Source organism: Phaenicophaeus curvirostris, chromosome 20 (genome assembly GCF_032191515.1).
Source record: "Phaenicophaeus curvirostris isolate KB17595 chromosome 20, BPBGC_Pcur_1.0, whole genome shotgun sequence".
In the NCBI taxonomy this organism is placed as follows: Eukaryota; Metazoa; Chordata; class Aves; order Cuculiformes; family Cuculidae; genus Phaenicophaeus; species Phaenicophaeus curvirostris.
This window is the reverse complement of record NC_091411.1, coordinates 10,310,720-10,330,813: the sequence shown is the minus strand read 5'-3', so window position 1 is coordinate 10,330,813 and position 20,094 is coordinate 10,310,720. Positions and strand designations below refer to the sequence as shown.

The 20,094-nt window shown below is 57.4% G+C and overlaps 1 protein-coding gene across 2 annotated transcripts in view; it reads right to left on the bottom strand.

Moving 5' to 3' along the window:
* NOTCH1 (notch receptor 1) overlaps positions 1 to 20,094 on the bottom strand; it is a 46,073-nt gene that overhangs the window by 5,698 nt on the left and 20,281 nt on the right. Inside the window, exons 4-29 of one of the 2 annotated variants that reach the window (XM_069873497.1) lie at positions 19,575 to 19,913; positions 16,159 to 16,281; positions 15,800 to 16,033; positions 15,499 to 15,654; positions 14,789 to 14,974; positions 14,231 to 14,344; positions 13,442 to 13,555; positions 11,815 to 12,048; positions 11,610 to 11,720; positions 10,708 to 10,900; positions 10,318 to 10,463; positions 9,930 to 10,043; positions 8,855 to 8,974; positions 8,355 to 8,507; positions 7,016 to 7,244; positions 6,657 to 6,858; positions 6,373 to 6,526; positions 5,960 to 6,144; positions 5,631 to 5,763; positions 5,057 to 5,314; positions 4,835 to 4,947; positions 3,799 to 4,370; positions 2,332 to 2,760; positions 1,394 to 1,542; positions 564 to 780; positions 129 to 219 (exon numbers count right to left, since the gene is read on the bottom strand). In XM_069873497.1, coding sequence (XP_069729598.1) covers positions 129 to 219; positions 564 to 780; positions 1,394 to 1,542; positions 2,332 to 2,760; positions 3,799 to 4,370; positions 4,835 to 4,947; positions 5,057 to 5,314; positions 5,631 to 5,763; positions 5,960 to 6,144; positions 6,373 to 6,526; positions 6,657 to 6,858; positions 7,016 to 7,244; positions 8,355 to 8,507; positions 8,855 to 8,974; positions 9,930 to 10,043; positions 10,318 to 10,463; positions 10,708 to 10,900; positions 11,610 to 11,720; positions 11,815 to 12,048; positions 13,442 to 13,555; positions 14,231 to 14,344; positions 14,789 to 14,974; positions 15,499 to 15,654; positions 15,800 to 16,033; positions 16,159 to 16,281; positions 19,575 to 19,913 — 5,069 coding nt within the window. The remainder of the gene's footprint in view (positions 1 to 128; positions 220 to 563; positions 781 to 1,393; positions 1,543 to 2,331; positions 2,761 to 3,798; positions 4,371 to 4,834; positions 4,948 to 5,056; positions 5,315 to 5,630; positions 5,764 to 5,959; positions 6,145 to 6,372; positions 6,527 to 6,656; positions 6,859 to 7,015; positions 7,245 to 8,354; positions 8,508 to 8,854; positions 8,975 to 9,929; positions 10,044 to 10,317; positions 10,464 to 10,707; positions 10,901 to 11,609; positions 11,721 to 11,814; positions 12,049 to 13,441; positions 13,556 to 14,230; positions 14,345 to 14,788; positions 14,975 to 15,498; positions 15,655 to 15,799; positions 16,034 to 16,158; positions 16,282 to 19,574; positions 19,914 to 20,094) is intronic. The other variant, XM_069873498.1, reaches the window with a different exon arrangement.

Genomic DNA, 20,094 nt, shown 5'->3' with positions numbered 1-20,094 from the left:
GGAGCGATGCAGAGAGCCTCCAAGGTTCCCTCTGCTCTGCTGCTTTCTGCAGCGCTCCCCTAGGAGCCTGACAAAGCCCAGAGTGTGGCTAATTGCAGCTCAGATAGGGAACGTGGCTGTGAGCTTACCCTGAACTTCTTGGTGTCCAAGGTCTCCTCATCACCCCACTCATTTTGGTTGTCATCCATCAGCGTGCCGTCTGAAGCATTTTTGAGTGGTCTTTAAAAATAAAACCATAAAAAAAAATCAGCTCCAGCCCGCAATGGACTGCACTTATCTACACGCACAAACCGAAGGAAGAATCAACAAGGCGATTTCCAGGTGGTTCCCCTCAGGTTGCTTTTCATTTTTTACCTAGTGTACGCAGACCACGAAGCATTATAAAACCTCCTCCAGATGGGAACACGGTTTCCCCATGCAGAATTTTAAGAAACCTGATTTTTCTCCTCCCCACTAGACCAATACGATGCACTTAGAGAACCAAAATCCGATGGGTTCTCTCAGCAGAGCCCCGAGCAGCCCCGCTGCGCTGTGTTTAACGGGTTAGCAAGCATATTACTCACTTCAGTCCAACAGAATCCTCCCCCAGTGGTTCTCGCCGCTTCTTCTTGCTCGACTCTGTCACTTTGAAGCCTTCTGGGAACCAAAGCTGCCCATGCTCCCTGCGCCGCTTACGAGACACCAATACTCCCACTCCGATGAAAGCAAGCAAGATCAGCAAAGCCACCACCACGTACATAGGATACAGCTGGGAGTTCTTCGTGGGCTCAGCCGTTTCACCTACAAAACAGAGGGGCACAAAGAGATGCTGAGACATTAAGCTGCATAGCAAAGCAGTGACAGAGTGGAAATGAAGGGAAATTAGTTAATAGAGGTACCTAAGTCTGATCTAAATCAGCCCCCCCACCCCCAAAATAAGGTCATTTTCTACGCTATTAATCAGAATTGCAAACTATCGGCAAATTCTCGGCTGCACAAGCCAGTCTGCATCAGGAGACAGCTTCACTTTTTTCTCCTTTAAGGAAAAGGATTAGCAAACTTCAAATCATTGCGCTCGCATTGAGCTGTTAAGACAAAAGGATTTAGGGGGGATTTTCAAGATACAAACTTCAACTCCTCGCATGTCACTGATTGATCGGAGCTGGTTGGGTTTTCTTTTTCTTTTATTTTTTATATAACTTTTATAGTGATAATGATTTTGAAATAAACCTGGAATAAGCAAAAATAATAAATTTTTTTTTGCAATTTTTTTTAAAGATCAGATTTAAAGAAAACAACCCCAGATGCAAGGTTATTAAAACCAGACTGTGCTCAAATGCAGCCAGCTGACAGATAACTGAACGTGGAGAAGGTTGCAAAGTTTTGTCTCTCTCTCCTCCCCAGCCGTACTCACTTTTAACGGCTTCTATTTTATAGGGTATGTTGAGGTTGCCAAGGGAGGCCAAGGCACCCAGGAACGCTGCCACATCAGTCGCACTCTGGAAGCACTGGGATGACGACTGGATGCACTGGCGGTTATCGATTTCCAAGTAGACGATAGATCTGTGTGAGAGAAGAGCCGATAGAACCATGGAGCAATGATTACATGGAGAAGGCAGGTGAGCCCTGTCCCCTTTCCTTCCTTAGCCCCCATCAGGGGGAACTGGAAGGTGGGAACCCATCTCCTTGCTTCCCTGTGGCCCAAGCTCTGCAGCTCATGCTCATGGTTCATTGGATTTGCTTTAATGAGTACTGCAAAATCTAACTCCTTATCTACAGGAATGGAAGGGATTCTCTTCACAACATTTTAAAATTACCCACACACTACAGTATCTTAAATTTAATGCAGTTTAGGAGCCTTCAGATCTTTTCACATCAGTTTCGCTGCTCGAACTCTTTTGCTTTCGGTGGCTTTTGATTGAGCCCAAAGAGAGGGAGAAGGTTAGATCTATAAGTTGATATCAAAGACCTCCAAACACAGTTTGCAGTAATTGAGTTTTACAACAAAGCTCTAGAAAGCATTTCCCAGGGAGAAACTGAGGCTTAACTTAATAACTTCCTGAAGTCAGACAGTCGGTCAGGCCAGCCTCTGCTTCCAGGTCCCACCCAGCCCAGCCCCGGCTCCCAACAATACACAGGACTCCTTCAATCGTGAGAGTCGGTGCAGCATTGTATTAGGGATTCCTGAGCGACCACTCGCTTTTCCCGCATGAGAGCAAAATCCGGTTTCTGTTCACACAGAAAGCAACGTCTAAATACAATTATCTGGCCGACATCCTTCCTTTTATAGCGTGTTACTATTATCAACACACAAAAAAGCTGCTCGGTGGAAGAGGATTGGTCTCCCCTTACCCTCTGATGTCCATCTGATCGAGCTCTCTCTTCTGCCTCCTGCCAGCTCTGGAGTAGAGGCTGCTCTTTACTTTGTTGATGACAGCACTAGACATATCTGACCAGTCCTCCGTTGACCTCTTGATGTAATGCTTTTTCAGCTCCTCCTCATTGCCGTAGTATGGGAAGATCATATACTCTCCCTTGGGGTTCTTCTTGAAGACCACGTTGGTGTGCAGCACGCGGCTCAGCTCCCGCAAGAAGTTGAAGGAGTTGTTCTTCAGGTTCTCGGGGGTGATCAGAACCACCACCACCAGCGTGCCATCGGCTAGCTTCTCCGGCATGTTGTTTGCACAGTCCAGACCATCCCATTCACACTCAAAATTGTTGCAGCCTTGGTCACAGTGACCGTCAGAGAAGTGGTCTTTGCAGTACTGGTCGTACAAGGGGCTGGGCAGAAGAGAAGGAAAGGCAGAAGAATGAATTAGACCGAGTACTGTGCATATCACCTGTCTACTCAGAAAACAAGCAGTGCTCCACAAGGAGCTCACTTTTATATAAATATTCTTCATCCTGATAGACACTAGGCCAGTTTACATAAAAGGCAACCGTTTCCTGCAATGATGTGAAGCATTCACCTCTGCAGGTGCAAGATGGCATCTGTTCCATTAAAAATCGCAATTTAAATGCTAGAAACGGGGACAAATTACATTAACTCAAAGAAGACAGAGGGACACAGAATGGTTACTCAAGCCAGAGTTTGTCCAGGAATCTGGGATGAAGTTCCTGCTGTTGCCAAAGACAATGCTTGATAAATGCTTGGATGTTAACATCATCACATTTTCTGTCTGCTCTTCCATCTGGGGTCTCCCTACCATGACATTTACTGTGTTACTACTGTGAGTTGGAAAATTTGCTTCTATCGTGTGATACAGGCAAGGACAGGGAAGCCATCTACAACAAGCCAAACCCAGAGAGCTTTCAAGCGTATTTAAACTCAGTAACACCACAGGGAAGTGTTGTTGGTTGAGTTGCAGCCCCATAGGCAGCAGGACAGGATACAGAGTGTGAATAACTGGCCTGCACTTAGGAGCTTTAGCAGAGGCAACCAGAAAATACCCCCAGGTGATCAGCACAGAGACCATAGCTTTAAAATCATAGAATGGTTTGGATTGGAAGGGATCTTAAAGCCCATCCAGCTCCACCTCCCACTGGATCAGGGGCTCCAAGCCCCATCCAACTTGGCCTTGAACGCATTCAGGGATGGGGCAGCCAGCACTTCTCCTGGGATCCTGGGCAAATGTCTCCCCACCCTCGCAGCAAAACATTTCTTCTCAATATCTCATCTCAATCTCCCCTCTTTAAGCTTAAAACCATTCCCTCTTGTTCCGCCCCTGTGCTCCCCAACAAAGAGCCCCTCCCCAGCTTCCCTGCAGCCCCTTTCAATACTGCAAGGCTGCTCTAAGGGTCAAGGAGCGAGACACTTACTTGCACTGCCCTTCGTATTTCTGGCAGTCAAATCCATCGTAGAGGCAGCCAGCATTATTGCACTGCGAGTCGCACTTGCCATCGTTGAAGTACTTCCAGCACTGCAGAGACTGGGAGCAGTTCTTCCAGGGGTCGTTGAAATTGAGGGAGCAGTCGCCCCCGTCCCAGCCGCAGGCGTGGTTGTTGCATTTCCCATCGCAGATCTTGTTGCCGGCGTACCCCGCGCAAACTGCAATCTCGCACTTCTCCTCGATTTTAGGTGGGATGATGTCCTGCCCGATCCCACCTTGGAAATCGAAGTCGAGGATGTGGCAGTTGAGGCCGTTGAAGTTGGCCGGGCAGTTGCAGCGGTAGTAGGGGGCGGCATCGCCGAAGAACTCGCAGGTGCCCCCGTTGTAGCAGGGGTTGGATGTGCAGGGGCTCCTGGCTGGGTACTGGCACTCGGGCCCCGTGAAAGCCGGGGTGCACGTGCACTTGGAGCTCTTGTGGATGGAGGTGCAGGTGCCACCGTTCAGGCAGTGCAGGTTCCCACAGCTGCGGGAGTCGTTCTCGCAGGTGGCACCCACGAATCCCTGGGGAGGTGACAGCAAGGAGGGAGTCAGAATCACTGAGGGTGTCCTACGAGCAGCCTAACACACACGTATGTTCTGGGAAACGGCACAAACCCAGTGAACCAGGCAGATGTACCTAGGGCACGGCTCTGGTGCATCCTCTGAAACTAATGATGGGCAAGAATAACCTGCCATGTAAACCCTTTTAGAGTGTTGCCTTCAAAATGATGGGAGCTTTTCCCTACAGCTGCCTGCTCCATCTTTAGGTAGAGCAAATAATGGTCAACAAGGCAAGAGTCCATCCTACAGAGCCTTGCGTGGTACCTGTGGGGCTGAGCCACCTCCTTCTCCCTGACCCTAACCCATTCTCCTTGCAAGTGAGGTGTCAGCAGCCGACAGCCCAAGACTCCTCTACCTGGAAGGAGCTGATTTGCAGGGCCCGTGCCGCATCCCGTGCTCAGAGCCGGAGAGGAGCAGGTACCTACCGGGGGGCATTTGCAGATGAAGCCACGGCCGGTATTGCTGGCAACGGCACAAGTTCCACCGTTCCGGCAAGGTTTGCCTTTACAACCATCTACCACAGTGTCGCAGCGACGGCCTGCCAGGGGAGAGGAGCGTGTGAGGAGCAGAGAAAGGCGTGCGAGATGCTTGGGATGGTTGGGGGCCACAGGGATGGCCGCTGGGAGCAGTGGGGATGTGGTGCTCACCTGTATAGCCAGGTCGGCACTCGCATTTGTAGTCATTGACCCGCTGCACGCAGTTCTGGGTGCCGCGGGCATCGCAGGGGTTGGACAGGCACTCGTTGACGTCTCCCTCGCAGCGCTCCCCTACAAAGCCAGGGGGGCAGATGCAGCTGTAGCCACCTACCCGATCCGTGCACTTGCCATTGTTAAAGCACTTGGGGCCCAGGGTGACGGGGTCAAAGAAAGGGCTGCAGTCATCCACATTGATCTCACAGTGCACCCCTAGAGAAATGGGGGAACAACCCACACACAGCTCATCAAACAGTATCGGGGTGCCCGCTGGTCCCTCGTGTGAGCCCTCCCTGCGAAGGGGCTGAGCCCGACCAACTCAATGGCAGCCTGAGCCGCTCCTCTGGCAGGAGGCACGCGGCACCGCGCAGCTCATGTCCAAGGTTGCGTGGCCTTGATGGCTAAGCTCACAAGCAAACGCAAACCTCTACCGTTGTGTTTGCTTCTGCTAGCCTGAGCAGCTAATGAGCAGATACCGACAATATCTGCACTCAGCCCACTAATGCCCCAGCCTGGGGAATTAATTTACCTTGAGTTCCTCTGGGGCAGGAGCATTTGTAGGTATTGATGAGATCGATACAGGTTCCTCCATTCTGGCATGGGTGGGACAAGCACTCATTGATCTCCTCTGAGCAGTTAACTCCATGATAACCAGCCACACACTGCAAGGAGGGAAGAGGGGAATTATCAGACAGGTTCACTCAGTTCCCGCGTGGCTGTAGGAGCACGGCCAGCACCCCAGCCTCCAACCCAGTAAAGGGCACTGAGCCAGCCTGAAGCTGGGGCAGCTCCTTGGGCAGCAGAAAGGCAGGAACTGGCGCTTTCTCCCTGTTCACTTCTGCTCCCTGCAGTGCTCACCTCGCAGGAGTAGCCTCCCAGGTAGTCAGTGCAGGTGGCTCCGTTCTGGCAGGGGTTGGGGGAGCACTCGTCCACCTGCTCCTCACAGTAGCTGCCCGTGTAGCCAGCCTGGCAGCGGCAGAAGTGAGTGTTGCCAGTGTCCACACAGAGCCCCGAATTCCTGCAGAGGTGTGCTACGTCGATACCTGCCGGGGAGAGCAGAGTGAGACACAGGGACGTCAGTGACACCCACGCATCCCACCCGGATCACATCCAGGACTGCAGCCTTGATGGGTGCACATACAGCAGTCCTCGAGATCGCTCCGTTCGTGCCAAAGCTTCCCACCAGGAGAACCGAGCGTGTCCCTGCTCGCAGCCCAGCGCATAGGACACCTGGGGACCCCATCCTGGCCATACACATGGCAGGGACTGACCTTGCTGCTTTGCAGCCACCTCACAGGAAACACTGGGGACGTCGCAGTAGAGCCCTGTCCATCCGCTGTTGCACTCGCAGCGGTACAGGTTGTTGGTCTGCCAGCACTTGCCTCCGTTTTTGCAGGGAGAGGAGTCGCACCAACGCACCAAGTTCTGGAAGGAGCAGAGCAAGAGATGGGGGTCAGGACCCAGCAGGGCTTGAGACTGCAGTGACCCCCAAATTCCCACAGCCAGCAGACACAGACAGATCCTGGGATAAGCCGACAGCCCAAGGCTCCTCTACCTGGCAGTTGAGCCCAGTGTATCCCTGGGGACAAGTGCACTTGTACGTCCCGTAGCTGTCCTGACACGTGCCCCCGTTCAGGCACGGCTTGGAGTCGCACTCATTAATGTCATGCTCGCAGTAGCTGCCTGTGAAGCCAGCCGGACAGAGGCAGGTGAAGGTGTTGATGCCATCCACACAGGTCCCACCATTGAAGCAGGAGCTGGGAACACAGACATCACATTCCAGTCAGTCACTGCCCGTCATGCTCCCCACTAGAACACCCACAAACCAGCCCAGGGCTACAGGGCAGCACAGGGAGCTCAGCCCCTTGCTCCAGCCCCGACAAGGGCTGTGGCAGGACATGTGCCAGGCTGTACCTCTCTGTGCAGTCGGGTGTGTTGTTCTCGCAGTGGATGCCGCTGAAGCCGGAGGGGCAGGTGCAGGTGTAGCTGTTGACGCAGTCAGTGCAGTTGGCACCGTTCTTGCAGGGGTTGCTGGCGCACTCGTTGATGTCCTCCTCGCACTTGGGCCCACGGAAACCAGCCAGGCACTCGCAGAAGAACGTGCCGATGCCATCCGTGCAGGAGCCACCGTTGTGGCAAGGATCTGGAGAAAAGGGACACGTGTGTGAGGACGCAGCGGGTCCAGCCCCGGTGCGGCAGCCCTGCCTGGGAGTTGCCTCTCAGCCCCGTCCCTGCATGTGTCCCCTGGTTGTGTGGAGGGATGGGACAGAGCCTGGGCACCAGGCAGAGTCCAGGCCAGCCCCACTGGGCACAAGGAGGAGAAGGAGGAGGAGCTGCCTGGAGGAGAGGGACCTGGGGGTGTTGGTTGACAGTGACTGAACATGAGCCAGCAGGGGCCCAGGTGGCCAAGAAGGCCAATGGCATCTTGGCTTGGATCAGAAACGGCGTGGCCAGCAGGTCCAGGGAGGTTCTTCTCCCTCTGGACTCGGCACTGGGGAGACCGCTGCTCGAATCCTGTGTTCAGTTCTCGGCCCCTCACCACAAGAAGGATGTTGAGGCTCTGGAGCGAGTCCAGAGAAGAGCAACGAAGCTGGTGAGGGGGCTGGGGAACAGGCCTTATGAGGAACGGCTGAGAGAGCTGGGGGTGTTTAGCCTGGAGAAGAGGAGGCTGAGGGGAGACCTCATTGCTCTGTGCAACTACCTGAAAGGAGGTTGTGGAGAGGAGGGAGCTGGGCTCTTCTCCCAAGTGACAGGGGACAGGACGAGAGGGAAAGGCCTCAAGTTCTGCCAGGGGAGGTTCAGGCTGAACATCAGGAAAAAATTTTTCACAGAAAGGGTCATTGGGCACTGGAACAGGCTGCCCAGGGAGGGGGTTGAGTCACCTTCCCTGGAGGGGTTTAAGGGACGGGTGGACGAGGCGCTGAGGGACATGGGTTAGTGATTGATAGGAATGGTTGGACTCGATGATCCTATGGGTCTCTTCCAATCTGATGATTCTATGATTCTAAGGAGGGCACTTGGGACACATTCACTGCCTGCACGTCACTCTTCCCCCGAAACCCCTTCCCAGCTTCCATCGAGCCTTCCATCGAAGCAGCTCAACCGTGATGTGCTTGAGGTGGCCCAAAAGCCCCAACAGGGTTTGCAGTGCTGCCCAGGCTAAAGCAGCAGGCAGGACTCGCTCACGCACGGGGAGGAGGATCCCAGCCCTGGGAAGGGCAACAAAGCTGACAGCAGCGGCCCCTGCTCTTACTGGGCTTGCAGTCATCGATGTCGGTGTCGCAGTTGCGGCCGCTGAAGCCGGTTCTGCACGCGCAGCGGTAGCTCCCGTTGGTGTTCTGGCACGTGGCCCCATTGCGACAGGGGTTCTTCACGCACTCGTTGATGTCGATCTCACAGGTCTGACCTGCAGGAGAGAACGGGACGGGGATCATGTGGGCTGCAGGTGCTGGCATAAACCCCAGAGACAACAATCATGTCTTGGGCACCGCTCACACCAGGGTGGGAGCCCTCCCAAAAAACCACCCTCACCAAGGGGTGTGGGTGATGGTCACGTCCCATCTACCTAGCTGAGCCGTGGGGCAGATCAGGACCCTCCCCAAAGCTGGCACCGTGTGGGGCTGCTCCTGTCTGGCAGGGCACGCAGGGAGCCACTGCCCGCTGCCTCCCAGCCTCACTCCCTCCTGCCTTTCGCTCCCCGAGCAGCTGAGGAGAGCGGTGTGTGCCGAACCCCAAGATGGGCCATGCCCCTACCTTGCCAGCCAGAGGGGCAACTGCACGAGAAGCTCTTGTAGTCTTCTGACTCCTGGCACTCGCCGCCGTTCTTGCAGGGGCTGCCAGCACAGGGGGCCAGCACGTCCTCGCAGGTGGCTCCTACACAGGCACAAATACTCGCTGGCACCCTCTCCAAAACACAAGGTGCCAAAACACAAGGTGCTGGCTGCTGCCAGCCCTGGAGCAGGCTCTGGTCTCCCCCACCACCCTGGGGCAGTCCAGCTAGGTCCATCTTCTTCATCCCTGGACCCCCCTAACCCCAGGCCTCCTATGAATCTTTAAGCCTTGGCAATCTGGGCTGCATTAAAGCACCGCACACTTCCTTTGGCATGGAAGCATCGCTTGGGGTGTCTTTCTCACTCGCACTCCCCCCTCTCGGCTGCTTTTCCTGTTTACCTCCAGCCAAGGGACACGTTCCCTCCAAACCCTTATCTTCCCTGTCAGCCAGTATCTCCTGAACTGGCCTTTGCTATTTTCCAGAGCCTTCCCCTCCCCGCCTGCCCCGTCCCCGTCCTCCCCGGGGTTTCTATGGCCACTGCCGAGGGCAGGAAACGGCTCACGGCTTCCTGCAATTGTGCACCGGCTGCTGCTCTGCGCGAGCGGAAGCAGGAGGCCGGCAAACAGGAATTGGCTCAGCAGAATACCCCGACCCTTCGGCCTCGGCTCGCTTTTTCCAGCAAGAGCATCGTGGCAGGAGAAACGGGGCCACCAGGGGAACGGGGCCACCGGCAGCGCCGACCCCCGCGGGCGGTGGGGTGTGAGTGGGGCGGCTGACGGGTGTTGCTGCTCTGGGTCCAGGCTGAGCCATCGCCTCAGTGCCCTCCAGGAGGAGGAGGAAGAGGAGGAGAAGGATGGAGGAAGCTCTGGCTGGCCCCTTCCCAAATCTCCAAATTTCCTCCGGCTGTCTCCCGGCACAGGGAGGTGGAGCCGTGGCCCTGGGCAGCCCTAATCCTAACCCTTTGTGCTCGGTGCTGCTTGCATGTGCAGAGGCACCGACCTGCAGTCACACCTGAAGCAGCAGCCCCATAGAGCCCCGGGGAGGGCTCCCTCTCACCTGTGTAGGGCAGGAGGCAGTTGCAGGTGTAGCCGGCGACATCATCGATGCACGTGCCCTGGTTCAGGCAGGGGTTGGAAGCACATTCGTTGATGTTGGTCTGGCAGTTGGGCCCTGAGTTCAGAAAAAAATAGACAAAACTGGCTGTGATGAAGGCGTGCTGGTGGGAGGGGACGGCAGGTACAGTGGGGACTCCTGCTCTCAGCTCCAGCCACGGGCACCCAAACTCTGCTGAAGGTCCCCAGGCTGGCTGAACTGCCCCATCTCCCAGCCAAACCTAACCACACCATCTCCAACCACCCCCCCAGCGAAGCCTCCAGCCCGTGTGGCATCAGGAGGACACCCACCCGTGGAGGGGACAGGGCAGTGTCCCTGGCTGTGTTCTTACCGCTGAAGCCCTCCCTGCAGGTGCAGACGTAGCCGCTGGTCATGTCCTTGCAGGTGCCACCGTTCATGCAGGGATTGGATTCACACTCGTTGTTGTTAATGTCGCAGTTTGTCCCGCTCCAGCCTGGGTCACAGTCACACCTGTAGCTTTAGGGAAAAACTGGGGCATAAACCACAGGATTCGGTCCAGCCCGGCCCTCCTGGCTACACTGGGCATCATTCACCCAGCAAACCTCGACTCCCATTTGTGCCTGTGAAGGGAAACATCTCCTGACACGGGCGCAGAGCGTGGAAAAGCTCCACACAGGGGATGGCTGCTTCACCCTGCCTCTAAACCTGACTCTGCCGAGTGTCTCTTGCGTCCCAGCAGCCCCCACGCCCTCCAACCTACCCGTTCAGCCCGTCGTGACATTTCCCATGGATGCAAGGGTTGCTGTTGCACTCGTTCACTTCAGACAGGCACTTGGGGTCGTGGAAGCCCTCGGGGCAGAGGCAGGTGAAGCCGTTGATGCCATCCTTGCACGTGCCCCCGTTGTGGCAGGGGTTGCTGGCACACTCGTCGATGTTGATGTTGCACATGCGCCCTGGGAAAAGGAGATGTGGGGGGTGAGGAAATGTTCTTCCATGGCACATCGGGTGCACGCTGCCTCCCGTGGGGCACCCACTGGGCATGTCCCACCTCCAGCCACTCGGGAATGACTGCCAGAGGCTCCGGGCACACGTGTGAGCGGGCTGCTCTCTGGGTAGGGTGACATCACACCCCTGCCTTAATTAGATGTGACTGGGAAGAGGCCGTGCATGGGCTCCTTTGGTCCAGGAGGGAGTAAAGAAGGGAGCTGGTTTCAGCCTGTAACCCTACCTGCCGTGGCTGACAAAGCCAGGCTTTATTGTGGCTCCTGGCAAGCAGGAGGACAAGGGGCTGTGGGAGTGGGGAGAGGTGGGGGCTGTTCCCATCAAAGCCCTCCGCGATCAAACAAACCAGTCGGACAAGGCGGCAACCTGATACCCATGGGAGTGGGCGCAGCGGGAGTCAAATTTGCGGCACCAGACACCCCTTTGATTTAGGCCTGAGCCGGGGTCACCCTTCTGAAAAGCAGGAGCACCAGAGGGTGTAAAGCCTCCGGCGAGCTGGATAGGATAGCAGCACCTTCCCACAGCTGCATGGGGCACCGCCAGCTGCAGGCATCCTCGCACCTTCTCAGGCACAGGGGACATCCCAGGGCTCCCCAGCATGAGGCTGGATCTGGACCAGGTCCCCAGGGTGCTGCGGTGGCTGCCGTGCCCTGCTCTCACCTGTGTACCCCGGCTCGCAGGTGCACTCGTAGCCATTGATCTTGTCGATGCACTTGCCGTAGTCGCAGGGGTTGCTGGCGCAGTCGTCCAGGTTGATCTCGCAGTTGGGACCTGAGGAGCAGAACGGTGCTGTTAGGGGGGCCCAGGGACAACTTGGGATCAGGGATGGGACCCACAGAGCCCCCCAGGGTTTCCTTCTGCTCACCCGTGGTCCCTTTGAGGCAGAGGCAGTTGTAGGCGTTGTTCCTGTCCTGGCAGGTCCCTCCGTTTTTGCAGGGCTGGCTCTGGCACTCGTTGATGTTGATGTCGCAGCGGTGGCCTGTGTAGCCAGGCTGGCAGAAGCAGGTGAAGGAGGCGATGCTGTCCTTGCAGGTCCCGTAATGGCACGGGTCGGGGTCGCACTCATTGATGTCGATCTCGCAGTGAGTGCCCGAGAAACCTGCCACCAGTGGAGGAGACGCGGGGTCAGGATGGAAAACATGGGGTGATGATGGGAGATACAGGGTCAGGATGGGGGACATGGGATGGTGGTGGGAGATGCAGGGTTGGGATGGGGGATACGGAATGATGGGAGATGCAGGATGAGGATGGGGGATGCAGGGTTCAGATGGGGGACATCGGGTGATGATGGGAGACGCAGAATCAGGATGGGAGACATGGGATGGTGATGGGAGATACAGGGTTGGGATAGGGGACATGGGATGATAATGGGAGATGCAGGGTCGGGATGGGGGATGTGGGATGATGATGGGAGATACAGGGTTGGGATGGGGGATACGGGATGATGGGAGACGCAGGATCAGGGTGGGAGACATGGGATGATGATGGGAGATGCAGGGTTGGGATGGGGGACATGGGATGATGATGGGAAATGCAGCGTTGGGATGGGGGTCACTCCTTCCCACCACAGCCACGTGTGGTGCAGTGCACTAGGGTGACGTGACCTGCCCACCCACCCCACCAGAAGCCCCGGGACCCCTGGGAGCTGGGGAGCACCCCGGCACTCGGTTGGTGGGGCCAGTCAGACCCCAGCTCGCAGGCTTTGTTCTGGGGCGCACAATGCCTCGCATTAAAGCTGCTCGGCTGAGGAGCGGGGGCCCCGCGCTCGCCTGCGGCTCGTCCCGGAGTGTGCAGGGGGGGCCAGCCACAGGCACCCCGAATAATAACCCCCCTCGGCAGATCCTATTCTCCTGGCCGGCTCCCTCCCTACCGAGCTGGGGGTGGAGAGCTGAGGACAAAGTACAGCTTTGACTAGACCCCGCCAAGCCCACATAGCAGCTTTTCATCGGGGCTTGGCATTAGCAAGACACTAATTAGAGGCCATTCAGCTGGAAGATTTCTGGCGGGAGCTGCTCCACAAAAGAGCCACTGTTTGCCACCAGGGCTCAAGTCATCATTTTGTGCAACCGCTCCTTGGGTTTCGGTCGGCGAGCCCTTGCAGCCCTGCACCTTGCGTCCCCATAGAGGCAGCTTTATTCCTTCCTTCCTGCCGTCCCCCTCGCTGCCGCCTGCCGCTGCGGCAAGGAGCACGGCGGGACGGCTGCTGCGGGGCCACACCTAACGAACACCGGGTTCCTCACACCCAGATCCACGGCTGGTGGGCAGCGAGGCTCATCTCGCTCCACCGACGCCTGGGAAAGGGACAATCCTGCCACACGGGAGTCACGGCAGCAAGGACCGATGCTGCTGCTCGGGGGTTCAGGGATGGGTGCTTGGGAACACGGGCACTCGTTAATAATTCAGCGACGTGGTTTTATGGCACAGCACGAGGCAGAAGGTGGCTTCTTCCTGCCAAGTCAAGTGGGATCCCCGAGCGCCCCGGGTCCCCTCACCTTCGGTGCACTCGCAGCTGTAGGTGTTGGGGCCGTCCACGCACTTGGCGCCATTCTTGCAGGGGGTGCTGGCGCACTCGTCGATGTCGAACTGGCACAGGTGCCCGTTGAAGCCTGGAACGAAGGGAGAAGTCACGTCCGCCCCTGTGCAGCGGTCGGACCCACCAGCCTCTCCCCCACCGGCGAGCAGCCCCCGCCAGCCCCCACACAGCCCGGCCGGGCGCAGGGTTTCCATGGGGATGGCTGCTGGGGGCCCTGAATGCGGGACTGCGACCAGCCATTGAGAGCATCTTATTTACATCTCTAGAGGAGCAAAGTCTCTGAACTTCAAAACCTCCTTTCACAGATTAACCGTCTCCCCATTCTCCACTCCACCCCGTGACTTTGACACCACATTCAAAGCTGCTGGTGCGGCCCCCCTAGCCCCCAGCCCTCCTTCCCAAAGAGGGGCCTTTTCAAGTGCAAAGCCGTGGGGTTTAATCCTCCTTCCCCTCTCCCATGGGCTGCTGGACCCCAGCAGCATCGCCTGCATCGGCTCAGCCCCTCGCTGCAATGGTTGGACTCGAGGATCCAGTGGGTCTTTTCCAACCTGGTGATTCTATGGTTCTATGAATGCGGGAACCTCCCACCAAAAAGCTGCGAGAGGTGCTCAGCCCCTTCTCCCCATTTTGTGGGGCTCCAGTCTTTAAGGAGCCCATTTTCATCTCCTCCCTGGCTCAATCTGGGATGCATCACAGCTTTGTTTCCACTGTGGTGGCAGTGGGACGCAGCGGGACGGATGCCGCGTACCAGTGGGGCACTCGCAGTGGAACTCGTTGATCTTGTCGAGGCAGTTGCCGTTGTGCAGGCAGGGGCTGCTGGCGCACTCGTCCGTGTTGATCTCGCAGTAAACCCCTTCGTAACCTGTGGAGACCCGGCACACCGTCAGCAGCCCGGCACGGGAACACCAGGATGGGCAGGTTACACCAGGGCACATTTGGTCCCCTTGTCTTTACAAAAGCAGCTCAGGAGCTGTGCTACAGGCGGTGGGACCTGACGCACAGAGCGCTCCGTGGTTGCCCACCCCGTATCTCCCTGCCCTTGGCTTGATCCTAGCCATGAAGGTCGGCAAGAGGAGTCATCCAGAGCGGGGCTGATGGTGCCCAACTCTCACCTCCTGTCCCCTCATTGCTGGGGGAGACTGTGCAACCTTTACCAAGCTCTTTCTTTTCATTCCTGTTCCCAGGCACACACAGCTCCCGCGGCTCCTCATCCGAACCAACATTGAGCTGAAGCTCAGGGCACCCGGAGCCCTCCTACCACCCGCATCCAGCACCGACACAGGAGTCTGCAGGGCTCCCCGCTCACCGGGCATGCAGATGCACTGGAACTCCCCAATCTGGTCCAGGCACGTGGCATCGTTCTGGCAGGGGTTGGAGAGGCACTCGTTGACGTCCATCTCACAGCGAGGGCCTGAGTAGCCCTGTAGGCACTGGCACTGGAAGGACCCCTGGGTGTTGATGCATTTCCCGGCGTGCTCGCAAGGGTTGGCTCCTGCAACACACAAATCACTCTCTAAAACTACCTGAAAGGAGGCTGTAGCAACATAGGTGTCAGCCTCTTCTCCAAGTAACAAGCGAGAGGATGAGAGGAAGTTGTTGGGCGACAGCTGGACTGTATAACCTTAGAAGGCTTTTCCAACTTTAACGATTTATTATTCTATGAAATGGCCTCAAACTGCACCAGGGGAGGTTTAGATTGGATACTAGGAAATACTACTTCATCGAAAGGGTTGTCGAGCATTGGAACAGGCTGCTTAGGGAAGTGGTTGAGTCACCATCCCTGGAGGTACTTAAAAGACATGTAGGTGTGGTGCCTAGACACACAGTTTAGCGGTGGACTCATCAGCGTTGGGTAAGGGTTGGACTTGATCTTAAAGTTCTTTCCAACCTAAACTATTCTATGATTCTAATGCAGCTCACAGGACATGCTCCTGGCCTCCCAAGAACTCCTGGTGGCACTGACACTTTCCCCAGCGGCTCCTTTGTCACCCGCACGAGCTCAGCCCCAGCACTCACCCAGCGAGCACTCATCCACGTCCTGGTTGCAGGCTGGCCCCATGTACCCTGAAGGACACGTGCAGATGGCTTTGCCGTTGACTGGGTTGGTGTCACAGTTGGAGCCCTCATTGCAGGGGTTGCTGATGCAGGCGTCATCGAGGTGGCACAGCAAACCTGGGCAGCAAAAGGCAAGAGCACGTCAAGGGTCATGGGGCACACAAGTCGTCAGGTACCAAGACCTCAGCTAGGAGCCCGGGGAACGCGCAGGAAGATGCCACCCTGCACTGTGAGCATGGGGCGAGATAGGATGGGGCCTCACCTGTGCGGCCGTGGGGGCACTCGCAGTAGAAGGAGGCCACCCGGTCGTGGCAGGTGGCCCCGTGGAAGCAGGCGGCCATGGCACAGTCGTCGATGTTCTCACTGCAGTCCTCGCCTGTCCAGCCGTTGACGCAGACGCAGTTGTAGCTGCCGTGGTTGTTGTGGCAGGTGCCCCCATTCTGGCAGGCGTTGGGCATCAGCTGGCACTCGTCCACGTCCTCGGTGCAGTACTGACCTGCCAGGGGACGGGGCACCTTCATGAGGCTGGATGGCTCTCCCTACCCAGTCTCCGGCATCGCCTGGGGCAGGATTCATCCTCCCGGCCCCGTCCCGTGCCACCCTCGCTGCCCACCCAGTTACCTGTCCACTCGGGCGGGCACTGGCAGTTGTAGGTGTTGACGCCATCCACGCAGGTGCCTCCATTCTTGCAGTTGTTGCCTGGACAGTCATTGATGTTCTCCTCACAGTTCTGGCCAGTGAACCCTGCGCAGAGGAGAAATCTGCTGTGATGCTGACCGATCAACCTGCCGTGCCAACCCCCACCGATGGCAAGTTGCTCGTTATCGGGTGCTGAACATGCTCCCGGCACTCCCAGCCCGGCTTTGAAGCCAGCCACACGGTTTCATCCCCAGCCCTGTCCTGCCTCTACTGGGTCTTGGTTCTGCTGCGCAGTTTTACCTGCCAGGGAACCACCTCTGGAGCCTGACGAGCAGCAGCAACTCCCCCTGCGTGGGGCAGGAGCATCCCTACTGTGGAGCTCCCCAGCTCGGGAGGTGCTTGCCCCAAGCGGCAGAGGATCCAGCTCCACAGCAAACCAAGATGAATCGTGTCTGCTCCCACAAAGGCTTGCGGTGCTGAATCACCAGCTTTTAATTGCACATGTGAAGAGGCTCAGGAGCAGCACTTTGCCTGGAGGGGGATCCAAGCACCCCACGCTGCGCTGTGTGAATTCCAGCCCCCCTCTCCTGCGGTGAGCCTGGCTGCTCCGGTTTATGTTATTGCCTCCACTTGATAGCGCGGCTCACACGGAAACCACGCCGCCCTTAGCCTCTCCCTGCAGCATCTGCAGCAGGAATGAAACAGCCAGATTCTTCTTGGGGCATCTGCTCAGTTACCCTGCTCCCCTCCAAGTGCCACTTGGGTTAAGAGCTGCATTCAGACCCTCCAAGCCCCCGACCCAGCCTTCCCAGCCCACCCAGGCGCTCAGGGTCAGGATGGCAACACCAGCCCACGGCAGCTCCCCGCGGTGCCGACGGGCACCTGCAGCTCTCCCAAACTCCTCAAGGCGTTCTGTAGGTCCAGACCAGGCTGCTCCCCAGCACAAGCAGCTCGCTGCGTCACCTCCGCCTCCGCAGGGAAGGGACTGGGTGCCCAGGCTCATCCTCTGTGGGACCCCAGACCCTGGTCCAGCCGAGTTTCTTCCCTTTTCTCCCTCCAAAGAGCCATGTTTCCCTCTTCCCCATTACACGAGGAGCACCAGCAGCTATTTATGATTGCTGGTGGGAGTCCAAAGCAGACAATGTTGATTTGCACCTCATTTTTAGGCAGCTGGGCTGAGACTGAACAGCAGTAACTGGCAATGTCCTATATACCAGGATTAACTCATTTCGAACCATCCCAATGAGTAATTAGTACTGCAATTACTTTAAACTCAGGGTTACATTCTACAGCGATGGTATGATAAAACAACTGAGATTAGTTTAACTTGAAGAAACCCGGTACAGCCAGGCCTCTCCGGGAATGAAAAGAGGACATTGTTTCAGGTCTGCTGCGCTGCATACCAGCGTATCAATCACCCTCTTATCATGAGAACCAGCCCCCAGCCCCTCCTGCCTCCACCCGAGCCGATGCAGCTCCTGCAGCCGAGAGACTCCCCCATCCCATCGGAGCAGAGAACCTGCTGTTCCACTCCATGGGAGACGAACCAGCTCCTGCACCATGCAAATCACCTGGAAGCAGCCCACGAAGCCGCAGCAGGGTGTGAAAGCGCTGATCCCGATCCCTCCCCACCCCACCAGCAGCAGGGATGCTCCCCCAGGGCCATCCCTCACCAAGACGTGCCCGATGCTTGGGTGAAAGTGCCTTCTCAGCAGAAGAGCAGGGCAGGGCCAGCACCACTCCTCTTGCCCTCGCCACCTGCCCAGCCCCGCGGCGCTGCTGGGCCAGGACTTGGAGCTGCTCCACAGAACATCGCCCCTGGGAGCTCCTGGCTGCACCAGCTCATCCTGGAAGGAAAGGCTTCCTTCCCGGCAGCGCTCGCCCTGGCAGCGCCTCGCTAACCCTAACGAGAGGAGCTCTGCTCCAGTCTGGGTGAGCAGGCACGGAGGGGATGCAGGAGACCCTGTGCGTTTTGCATGGTTAACGCATCTCCCGAGTTATTGCAGCCAAAAGCTTAGGGAAAGGGACTGAACCTCAGAGCCTGTGTCAAGAGATCAAGACGAGATCCTTGATGCTGCCCCACAGGATCGCACGGCTTCCCCCAACACCAGGCTGGGCTGCCAGCAGGATGGGGGTACCAGCTTGGAGACCCTATTGCCACCCTGACACCACGTCCCCAGCCGTGGTGAGGCAGGAGACCCCATCCCCAACTTGACGCCACATCCCCAGCTGTGGTGGGGCAGGAGACCCCATCCCCACCCTGATGCCACGTCCCCAGCTGTGGTGGGGCAGGAGACCCCATCCCCACCCTGATGCCACGACCCCAGCCGTGGTGAGGCAGGAGCCACAGCAAAGGGAGGCTGGAGCTCCCCACAGTAACACCAAGCACTGCATGGGGTGCAGAATGGAGAAGCCACTTACCCCTCCTCCGGCCCCAAACCCTGCAGGGCTATGGTGACCAGAGATCAAAGTAACCCCGCGAGAGACTTCTCAGGCAGCTTAGCGCTGCCCACGGCTTCCTTCCAAGGGCAGGACGGATGTGTCCCTTCCGCGTCTGCTGCAGCGGGCGAGCGTGGCTGGCTGGCTCGGCTGAGAAATGGTTCTTGTTCCCGGCAAACACAGCCTGCTCTGAGCGTGGGGCTGCACCGAGCAGCAGCACAACTCTGGGCTATGCACCCACTGTCAGGAAACTCCTCTGTTTCATTTCTCCTGCGGGTGCAGGGATGCGAGGAGCTGGGTCCACACTCAGCCCCTTCTCTCCCTGCCCTGACTGTGCTGCAGATCGCTGCCCGGGGGCAGAAGTGAAAGGGGTTGCCAGGGTCAGGGGGTCCTTCCACAGCTTTTCCTCCAGCACATGGAGCGCCAAGGTCCCTCACAGGGTGCTGAGCTCCTGGGACATTCCCTGCTGGGCCCCATCCTGCAAGAGCCCTTCATTTCAGAGGCTGTAATTCAGCTGGGTAATTCAGCTCTGGCGCTTGCCGGAGGGAGCAGCATCGAGCACCAAGAGGGTCTCCTTTCCCCAACTCTGTTTGCACTCGGAAACTTTCCAAAACAGCTACTCCGGGCTAATTATTCCATTCTGGAAGTGGATTAAGCTAAAGCGGAAAAAGGCACTCTTATTCTGAAATATGAGCATCCGCACAGGGGCCTCTGCTGAAACACTTGTTTTGGAAGAGCTATTTTGGTGAATCACCAAGTATAAAAAGCCCCCAGATGACCTCTCCTCTTCAGGCAACGTCTTCCCAAACGCACGTGACACAGCAAGCCCAGAGCCCCTCATTTTCATCCCTCCCAGAGTCATAATTTGGAAGATCACACACTACTTGTTAAGCAGGGAGGGCAAAGGGGCTGCAGGAGGGTCCCTGGTCCCCATCACCCCGCTGGAAGGCAGCCCCTACCTGGCAGGCACGTGCAGTCGTAGGTGGTGTCTCCGATCTGGCGGCACGTCCCTCCGTTCTGGCAGGGTGAGGGGTTGCAGGGCACGTAGGGATGCTCGCAGTTCTGCCCCGTGAATGCCGGCTTGCAGGTGCACTGGTAGGTGCCCACCTCGTTGGTGCAGGTCCCGCCGTTCTTGCAGACGAACGGGATGATGCTGCACTCGTTCAGGTCCTGCTTGCAGTTGGCGCCGTGGAAGCCGTTGGTGCAGCGGCAGACGTAGTGGGCATCGAAGGGGACGCACTTCCCCCCGTTGGCACAGGGGTTGGAGGCACAGGGGTCAGCCTGCTGGCAGGTTTTGCCTGGGGAGGGGAGGGAGGGAGGATGAAGATGCAAATCGCGGCTCAGGCACTCAGTGGGAGCGATCTTTGCGCTGGGGTGCTGGGCTTTGGGGCTGTGTTCACTAACTCCCCCCAGCTCTGCCCCTATAAAACCCTCACCCCTGCATGAGGCGTGCAGCTCAGCCCGGGACCCTCCCAAGCT